Source organism: Suillus subalutaceus, assembly GCF_016647625.1.
Source record: "Suillus subalutaceus strain FC151 chromosome Unknown DFJ58scaffold_43, whole genome shotgun sequence".
Lineage (NCBI taxonomy): Eukaryota > Fungi > Basidiomycota > Agaricomycetes > Boletales > Suillaceae > Suillus > Suillus subalutaceus.
Window position 1 is genome coordinate 280,844 of NW_024540292.1, and position 10,811 is coordinate 291,654.

General features: G+C 46.7%; 1 protein-coding gene across 1 annotated transcript; it reads right to left on the reverse strand.

Moving 5' to 3' along the window:
• Positions 1-4,466: 4,466 nt before the first annotated feature.
• Positions 4,467-4,793, reverse strand: DFJ58DRAFT_727157 (uncharacterized protein; the record flags this gene model as incomplete). The annotated part of the gene is made up of 1 exon (XM_041385441.1): positions 4,467-4,793. The coding sequence occupies one exon, from the start codon at positions 4,791-4,793 to the stop codon at positions 4,467-4,469; it is 327 nt and encodes a 108-aa protein (XP_041244715.1).
• Positions 4,794-10,811: the final 6,018 nt, after the last annotated feature.

The window sequence follows — 10,811 nt, forward strand, 5'->3', positions numbered from 1 at the left end:
GATAGCGGAAGGGGACGAATGGAAGACTGCCTTCCGAACGCGCTATGGCTCCTATGAATGGTTGGTGATGCCGGAAGGTCTCACTAATGCTCCAGCAGCATTCCAGCGCTTTGTCAATAGCGTGTTTGCTGATATGCTGGATGTATGCGTTATCGTATATCTGGACGACATCCTCATCTATTCCCATGACCTTGCGTCCCACAAGCAACACGTCCGAGAAGTACTCCGTCGACTCCGTAAACATCGTCTCTATGCCAAACCCGAAAAATGCGAATTCCATTCCACTTCCGTTGAATATCTCGGATATCTCCTATCTCCGGATGGCTTAACTATGTCGTCCGATAAGATCCAAGCTATTACTGACTGGCCGGAACCTCGGAAAGTCAAGGATATCCAATCCTTCCTCGGATTCGCAAATTTCTATAGACGGTTTATATTCAACTACTCGGATATCGTGGTTCCGTTAACACGGCTTACACGCAAGGATGCTCCGTGGAACTTTTCCGATGAATGTCGGAAATCCTTCGAGGAACTCAAGAAAGCCTTCACTACGGCTCCGGTGCTTACGCACTGGATGCCGGATGTTCCTATAGTTGTGGAAACCGATGCCTCTGACTACGCTATAGCTGGAATACTATCCATAGTATGTCCGGACTCAGAGCTTCGTCCGGTAGCGTTCTACTCTCGAACGCTAACCGCTCCGGAACTTAACTATGACACCCACGATAAGGAACTTCTAGCTATATACGAAGCTTTCCGGACCTGGCGACATTATCTAGAAGGCTCGGCCGAGCCTGTAGATGTTGTCACGGACCACAAGAACCTTGAGTACTTCGCCACTACCAAACTCCTCTCTCGCCGTCAGGCCCGCTGGTCGGAATTCCTCCATCAGTTCAATCTTGTCATCCGCTTCCGTCCCGGAAAACTCGGAGTTAAACCGGATTCCCTTACTAGACGCTGGGACGTCTATCCCAAAGAGGGGGATAAGGACTACGCTCGAGTTAACCCTCATAACTTCCGTCCGGTATTCACGTCCGAACAGTTAGCTTCGTCCCTACGAGCCTCAACCTTAGCAACTCCGGTTCTTAGAGCAGCTGTTCTAATGGATATTGATGACCTTCGGAAAGACATCCTGACCGCACTTCCTAATGACCCTATTGCAACCAACCATCTTCCGGTACCTTCAGATCCGAGATGGACAGTGGACGATAGGGGTTTCCTCCGTTGCGACAACCGTATATATGTCCCAGAATCCGATAACCTTCGACTTCGCGTCCTCCGTAATACTCATGATCACCCCTTATCCGGACATTTTGGTCAAAACCGAACCCTAGACCTCATCCGACGCGAGTATACATGGCCGGGTATACGCACCTATGTTAAGGACTACGTCCGGTCCTGCACCACCTGCGCCCGAGCCAAGGTTCCGAGACATAAACCCTACGGATTGCTCAAGCAACTACCCATACCGGAAAAGCCTTGGAATTCCATATCCATGGATTTCATAGAGCAACTTCCGGACTCATCAGGCTTTACAGCCATCCTCGTTATCATAGATCGTTTATCCAAACAAGCAATATTTGTTCCGACTCACGATACCATTACCTCTCCGGATCTCGCTCGTCTATTCCTACTTCATGTGTTTTCCAAGCACGGAGTTCCGTCCCATGTCACCTCGGATCGCGGTACAGAGTTTGTATCCCACTTCTTCCGATCCTTAGGAAAAGCATTGGATATGGTCCTCCACTTCACATCCGGATATCATCCGGAAGGGGATGGACAAACCGAGCGTGCCAACCAAACCCTGGAACAATACCTTCGGATATATTGCAATTATCAACAGGACAACTGGTCGGAACTACTTCCCTTAGCAGAATTTGCCTACAATAACGCTCCAAGTGCTACTACCGGAGTATCGCCTTTCTTTGCTAATAAGGGTTATCATCCGAACATATCCGTCCATCCGGAACGCGATCTATCCTCCATCCGCGCTCGCGACTATGCTATAGACCTCGACGACCTTCACCAATTCCTTAGAGAAGAAATGGCTCACGCCCAAGAAAGATATCAAGGACCTGCGGACGCCAAACGGAAACCTGCTCCGGATATCAATATCGGAGACCAAGTCTTTGTCAAGGCTAAGTACTTCCGGTCCACTCGTCCGTCTAAGAAACTCTCGGAAAAGAATCTAGGCCCGTTTGAAGTCATATCCCGTCCGGGTACCCATTCCTTTACCATCCGACTTCCCGAATCCATGAAATCCGTCCACCCCGTCTTCCACGTCTCACAGCTAGAACCATCCGTTCCGAACACAATTCCCAATCGGATCCAGCCTCCTCCACCTCCGGTCGAAGTCGACGGAGAACCAGAATATGAGATATCCGAAATCCTAGACTCTAAGCTGGACCGTCGTAGAAGACAATGCCAACTCTTATACCTCGTCCGATGGTCCGGATACGAAGGAACAGACGAAGAGACTTCATGGCTACTAGCCACGGAACTCGGAAACGCGTCCGATCTAGTCTCGGATTTCCACTACTGCATATCCAGACAAACCCGGTCCTATTGCTATACAATGAATATACAAAGCGGATATACAAGTACATTAGTAGCAGAGAAGGCAGATCCGAAAATCCTCAGCCATCCATCTCCATGTCCCCACCCGATCCGGATCCGGATCCGGATTCTTCAACGTCCTTGTCAGTGGCCTCAGAACGAGCCGCCTCTGTAATCCGGATTCCATTCCGGATCCCCTCAAGAAGGATGGTCTGGAACTCCCTCTGCTGCTCCAAAAACGCCTCCAAGTTAGTATTCATCCGCTCTATAGCAGTCCTACTCCCTTCCGCCGCTCCGATGCTCTGCTGGAGCAATCCGTTGGTCCGAGCCAGTTCCGCTACAATGCTATTAGCGGCCGCGACCCAGGCCTGATCATCATACTCCACTTCCACCTCATCCGCTACTACCGTCTTCATATCCGGATCCGGAGTTGGACTCTGCTGGCGTTTCTTACCCTTGCCTCTCGGAGATGGGTTCTCAGCAGCGCGCTGCCTCTTCTTAGACTTGGAATCCGTAACGGTTCCAGGTCGTCCGGGACAAGGAGCCTTGTCCTTCCGGCACGCGTTACAAGCCTTGATCTATCCGAATGTTAAGAGTCACGGATCCGAAGATTCAAGGATGACTTACCAAGGAATTGCTATCCGCATCGGACCACAGACAGGCCCGACCCTTCTTAGCGCAGCGGGTACAAGCCCCATCCTTATCCGCTGAGATGGCGCGAGACTACGGATCCGATAAGGGACGGATCCGATAGAACAAGTCATGACTCACCATTTCCGCCACTATAGCCCTGCGCCTAGCCTCCTCCGCTTCCCTTCGGGCCTCAGCCCGTTCAATCTTCTTAATCCCTGCCAAGCGCTTCCGTTCCGCCTCTTCCGCTTGTTGCTTCAGCTTTTCAGCCTCTTCCTCCTTCTGAACCTCGGCCTCAGCAGCAGCCAGCGCGGCCTGGATATCCGCCAGAGTCTGCTTAGCGGTCTTCTTAGAGCCGGATCCGTTATCAGTCATGGTTGAGATAAGCTAGTGGTAGTGAAAAAGTAGGGAAAGGAAGGAACACCCTGCGACGCTTTGGCATCCGTATATCTGTCAGAATCCGAACTCAGCAACTTCTCCCATCAGCTTCTCCATTGTCTCGCACTCATACCATCCGTTCCGGATCGCTGATTCTTGTGCCTCTAGGGATCGGCCCTAAGGGGGGGATACTGTCATATACCATATATCCGGTTACAGATCCGATGATCTGGATCTCAGATCCGATCCAGATCCGATGAACATATCCGTCGTCCGGTCCACAGATCCGCTTTGATTCTTATTTCATTTCCTGTTCATATAACTCTAACTATCGTTCATCTCCTTTCGGTATTCCTGTACACCGGTATACCGGTTATCCTTTACTTCCGCTTTGCTTACTGATCCGCTACACTTACGAATCCGCTTTTACTTGTACTTCATTCCCGGTTCATGATTCGTGATCCATCCAACTTACCAATACGCTCCACTTAGACTTTGCTTATTGATCATTCCGTTAGCTATCCGTAGTATATAAACCTTTGTATATGCGCTGTAGTAGATCAGTTCGAATATCATCTTAGATTGCACTCATTCCGTCTGGACTCTGAGTCCCTCCGTTATCCATCCGGACTTGAGTACGCTACTCTTGTCAACTCCGAGACTTAGGATAGATTCCTATAGTCTACATATCCGCCTCTGTCTTCGGACAGTCCTCACCCGTTAGTTTCTAGTCCGGATCCGATCCGGATTGGCCGTTACTCTATACACGCGATACTTTAGCTCTCTGAAATAAGGGGCAAGACTCGGGAAAGGGGCACAGCGCACGAGCTGAGGCCGAAGCCCTTCGGATCCGATACTACTTGAGTACGGTCTTAACACCTGGCACCAGAGTAACTTCTTCTCTAGTTCACACCAGCTTTCTCTAATGTCACGGTGGAGGTGTGCTTTCCCTGGCTGTCGAGCTCTGTGCACAGGGAGAACATCGAGTGGTTCAGACACTCAAACATTTGACTGTAGAAGCGAGGATTCAAGGGAATGAGAGGAAACCATGGATGAGCTCCATATGCCCAATGAGTGGTGAGGGGTAAAGTGGTGTCATCTGGAGATGAGTTGTGATCATCCTGGGGGTCCCAGGCTGGCCCGTAAGGAATATCATCGGGAAGAGAAGTTGCAGTGAGGGAGGTGAATATCTTCTGCTCGCGCACAAAGATGTTGAGGTCGCTGGTCATGTTGTCAGATGCAGACTATAGACAGGGTATCTCTCAAGGGTACAAACTGATGAGTTAGGGTGAGGAGGAGTAAGGACTATCTCAAGGGTACAAACCAATGAGTTAGTTTGATGATGATGGAGAGGAAAGGAGACCGACTTAAGTATCAGACACGACAATTGAATTATGTAATCATTCTACAATCTCTTTGAGTTCGATAGTACAAACTATCGAACTCATTATTCTTGTCTACATTTATTAAACGCCCCTCTTTCCAACATCTCATAGGTGGGCGACTTAGTCTCAAAATGACTGGATGCTGACATAAGATTATTTGGGACTATTTGTCGTGTCATCTCAAGTTTTGCCAAAGTCCTAACTACTCCTTTACTAACTACCACTACAACAACTGTTTGTACAGTTGTGTTATCTCACTTTTTTCGAGCTCAATGGTTTGTACCGTCAAGCTCATTGTTCTATAATCTCTTTGAGTTCGATAGTACAAACTATCAAGCTGTCTACACTCTACATTAACGCCCCCTTTTTCCGACAGTCTTATAGGTGGGCGACTTTGTCTCAAATAACTGGAATGCTGACATAAGATTATTTGTAGCTGTCTGTCATGCCATCTCAAATTTCATCAAATTTCTAACTACTCTTCTTTACTAGTGACTACTACACAATCATTTCTACGGTTGTGTTAGTATTATCTTACCCCTGATTTTTTCAAGCTCGATGGTTTGTACCATTGAGATCATCGTTCTTTAATATCTTTGAGTTTGATAGTTTGTACTATTGAGCACATCATTCCTGTCTAGACTACACTGTCTACAATGTCTATGCTGTTGACATTCCATACCTCACAAAGTTCCAAAGTTATTCCTTTGATGATTCATTGTCATTTGGATGGGCAAGCTCTGCTTGCCTGTTCACCTAGTAAACTTGACGCCCGACAATGCGGAGACATGTTCAGATTTGGATAATCCTTAAGAATACCCTCCACTAGACCATATGTAGGTGCACACGTGAAGGACCAATTGGTCACCCACATAAGTGCAAGCCTAGGTAAAGAACAATATGGCCGATTGCTGGAAGTACTCTTGACTTTAATTGCTTCCAGCTCAATAGTTTGTACTATCAAGCTCATCGTTTCCATCATCCCCCCCTCGGTAGTACCACAGTCCAAGTCTACACTCTTGACTTTCAACACTCTGAGCTCAATAGTTTGTGCTGTCGAGCTCATCGTTCCTTGTCGACATTTATTACGTTGTGAATATTGAATCCTTCCAATGAGTGCTCTGATCACTCTTGTCCATATAGGCCCCCGTCCAATGACCTTTGTGTGACTACTTCATGGTACCGGAATTCTGTTGCTTCTGTTGGATTGTGGTATGTAATGTCCTATCACCCCTTGTCCTGCATCTGAATAGTATCCATATAGGCAATCACCTTGTACTTTGTCATTAGCAGTTGTCTCTGATGCCTTGTTCATGAGTTGCTTTCATTTTTCCCTTGTTTTTTTTCTCTCATTTAAGTCCTGCTATACCAGGATCTACTTACTTACCAATCACCCCGGTCACACACATCCCCCATTCTTAATGCCCACGGCCTGTGCACCTCTCAAACGATGCATGTTGCAAGGAGTGCATTGGCAAAGGCAGATATGACGAGAAAGGCACACCAAAAGGAGTGCTCATGGCCCGAATGTTCACTCGCGTCTCATATCCTGCATGTAAAAGTGGAATGTGCCACAGATAGCAGTGAGATTGTTGATGTAGATTCTGTTCCACCAATCTTTCTACATGCACCATCACAGACAAACACATCATCAGTTGTCACCATCACCCACAATCTTGGTTGCTGACCCTTGCCACAGATATACTGGTCAATATTCCTTTGAGCTCAACAGTTTGTACTGGCAAGCTCATTGCCAGCTGAGTACCCATTGTTGACAATCTAAATTGTTTGTACCTTTTCACAAATACTTCCAAACATGGACATAGTACCTGTCCCGAAAAAAGGATGCAATCAGCGCACCGTGAAGGCATTGGTTATCCTTGATAACATTGAATCCCAGATCCAACAGTGCTTTTGCTTGTTACTGCACTCTGGTAGCATTGATCATGTTGATCGTGAGCTACATTTACTTCATAAAGTTGTGCAAAATGCCAGGTCGACAGACCAATATTGTCATTGCATGAAAGAAGCAATCAAAATCGCAGATAGATGTATTTGGTAGCCCAGTTGAACAGTCACAAGCTGCCCAATGATGGACCTGTCGAGATCAATACCTGTAAGTGAGTGTGTGGATCATCATGTCATCCTTTACTTATTGTTCAATAAATACCCTTCCACAAGCTCCAATTGATAATTCAGACGAAATAACCCAAATCATCCTCTTTCTTGGTGTCGCATACAGAGTCATTATGGGGGTCAGTAGAGGAGTTGTTCAATCTAATCATGAAGATCATTTCCATTGTTCTGTTTCTTGCATTCCAGAGGTCAGATAATGGCCTTAACTCCTCCACACAAATATCCTGAAGCAGATCCCAATGACCTCAGAAAGTGCTGAGGCCAGATTCCATCTCAATGGAAAAACTGTCCCTATGCTGTCTGCAGCTGCCATTGCACCTATGCACCGACTATGCACCAGGCTTGATGACCAGTATATCCTGAACGGTGCACACATCATCCTACACCCGCAACCAAATGTGGCAATGCTTTGCTTGTTGGTGTGATGGAGAATTGCGTCCCAGGAAGATTTTCCTGTACCATGATTTCAAAGATTATCTGTTCAGTCTCCTCTCTCTGTTAAGACTGTACTCAGAGTCATCGGATCCGAGGGCTTTGGCCTCAGCTCGTGCACTGTGCCCCTTTCCCGAGTCTTGCCCCTTATTTCAGAGTACTGAAGTATTGTGTCTAGTGAGACGGATAAGTTCATAATGGATCTGTTAAGGCTTCCGGAATCGGACGTAGAGTAACGGCTAATCCAGATCGGATCCGAACTAGAAACTAACGGATGAGGACTGTCTGAAGACAGAGGCGAAGATACAGACTATAGGAATCAATCCTAAGTCTCAGAGTAGACAAGATCGTACTCAAGTCCAGATGGATAACAGAGGGACTTAGAGTCCAGACGGAATGAGTGCAATCTAATGATATTTGAACTGATCTACTACAGCACATGTACAAGGGTTTATATACTACAGATAACTAACGGAATGATCAATAAGCAAAGGCACGAGGCTATGTACAAAGTATAAGCAAGTATGTGCACAGTGTATTGGTAAGTCGGATGGATCACGAATCATGAACTGGGAATGAAGTATAGTTAAAGCGGTGTGATGACAAGATATGGCTGGGCTGTAGGTAAAATCAAACCAAATATATGAGTCTCCTGCTCTCCTAGCTGCTACTCTTGCAAGAACGTTCAACCCTAAGGATCTCTGACTAGGCTCAGGCTCAAAGAAAGAGAGTGGAGAAGGTACTCCAAGTCAAGGTAAGAAAACTAGTTCCAGGAGCTATCTGGTGAGCTGAGGGAGCTACAACTAGGAAAGCTACAACTAGGGGATGCTACTAATAACCCAAGTGAATGGGGAGCAACCAAAGAACTGGAAACAGGGAAAACTAGGTAATGACTGTAGATCCTAGTAAAGGGAAGATGATTATGTAAGCAGCAAAAGTGCGAACCTAATCTAAGGAAAGTGTCAATAAGAGATGCATAGTGAAAAGTGCCTCTGCAATGCCACAGAAAGTTTGAACACCACAGCGGATCAGTAAGCATAGCGGAGTAAAGGATAGCCGGAATACCGGTGTACAGGATACTGAAAGGAGATGAATGATAGTTAGAGTTATATGAACAGGACTAAATAAGAATCAGATCGGATCTGTACCCAGATATATGGTATATGACACTCTCGCAGAGATACTGAGGCCATGATGGATCAGGCATGCAACGATCTCATGGACTCCATTGATTCCCTCATTCGTCCTTCGTCAAAACCCCCTTTGAAGCTCAATTCTCCATCAGTTCAGTGGTCCTCAGCCAGGCTCACTTTTGTTGATAGAGGAGGAAGGACGCTTGCCTTCACTCTTCATGTGGATTTTTTCACTCTGGAAGGTCTGAATATCCGCAGAGCTAGTACATCATGCAGATCATCTCTATGATGTGCTTAAATTTACCATTGGATATCAGATACAAATTGGAGAACAGTATCTGCGGGTATCATCCCAGGTCCGACGCAGCCGTCACTAGAGAATCTCAACCACTACATCCAACCGCTTATCAATGATTTGGTAGATGCATGGCAGCATGGTATTAGGTTCTCCAAAACTGCTTGTTATCCCCACACCGGCTTAATTGTAGCACTGTTGCTCTTGTCGTTTGCGACCTCCTGTTGCTCGTCATATTGCCTCTATGGCTGGAGTCGGCAGTCACTTCTACTGCAGTGCGTGCAATTGTTATCACAAGTCTACCTGTGGAAGAGTAGACTTCAAGAAGTGGGAACCTGTCATATACCATATATCCGGTTACAGATCCGATCCAGATCCGATAACATATCCGTCGTCTGGTCCACAGATCCGCTTTGATTCTTATTTCATTTCCTGTCATATAACTCTAACTATCGTTCATCTCCTTTCGGTATTCCTGTACACCGGTATACCGGTTATCCTTTACTTCCGCTATGCTTACTGATCCGCTATGCTTACTGATCCGCTACACTTACGAATCCGCTTTTACTTGTACTTCATTCCCGGTTCATGATTCGTGATCCATCCAACTTACCAATACGCTCCACTTAGACTTTGCTTATACTTTCGTACATAGCCTCGCACCTTTGCTTATGATCATTCCGTTAGCTATCCGTAGTATATAAACCTTTGTATATGCGCTGTAGTAGATCAGTTCGAATATCATCTTAGATTGCACTCATCCGTCTGGACTCTGAGTCCCTCCGTTATCCATCCGGACTTGAGTACGCTATCTTGTCTACTCCGAGACTTAGGATAGATTCCTAGTCTACATATCCGCCTCTGTCTTCGGACAGTCCTCACCCGTTAGTTTAGTCCGGATCCGATCCGGATTGGCCGTTACTCTATATACGCGATACTTTAGCTCTCTGAAATAAGGGGCAAGACTCGGGAAAGGGGCACAGCGCACGAGCTGAGGCCGAAGCCCTTCGGATCCGATACTACTTGAGTACGGTCTTAACAGAACCTCATGATAGAGCAACACTGCGAAAATATGCTGAGTAGTGGAGAGATGCCGCTACATCCTCTGAATGTGCAAGACTGTTCAAGGCTCATGGTGTGCGCACTTCCAAACTCTGGCGTTTACCATACTGGGATCCCTCCCGACAACTTGTCATTAATCCAATGCACTGCATATGGGAAGGTTGGTCCAACACCACACCTGAAATCTGCTTGGTTTGACTTCAGAGTCAACCACATTGAGTCGTCCTCCCCGGCATTTGCATGTGACTTTGGTGAAGTACCTTCTGAGACAATGACCCAAGGAGGTAACACAGATATCTGCAATTCGCACCCTCTCTTATCTCATATAGGCTCTGGCGGTGATAAGCAAGTGGAGGAATGCTTTGACAAGCTGAAAACTCTCTGTCTCACAAAAATTCAGGACTGTTGTGGTTTGCCTGCAATTCTTTGTATTGTATACCCCAGAAAGTTGGCAGAACGCTGAAGATGACTATGTCAAGGCTCTTCTTAATATTGGGTAAGCTCTCAACCTTGTGAGGCTTCTTGCCTTCAGTTTTCAATATGTACTTCACAGCGTGTGGACAACCTTTAGCTGCCCCTCAAAAAGTTCGTTCATTCGAGACAGCAAAGGTACTTAATGAATCTGTGACGTCATCCATGATATGACACCCCTACTTGGCTTGGGTCAGTCCCCAAGAATTCAGAGAGGCATCTGCTGGAACAATTAAGGCTGATGAGTGGCAATCCCTTATCACGGTCTACCTTCCATCGCCCTCGTGAGCTTGTGGGAGCTTGGGTACCTCACATTCTTCTGACAAACGGCTG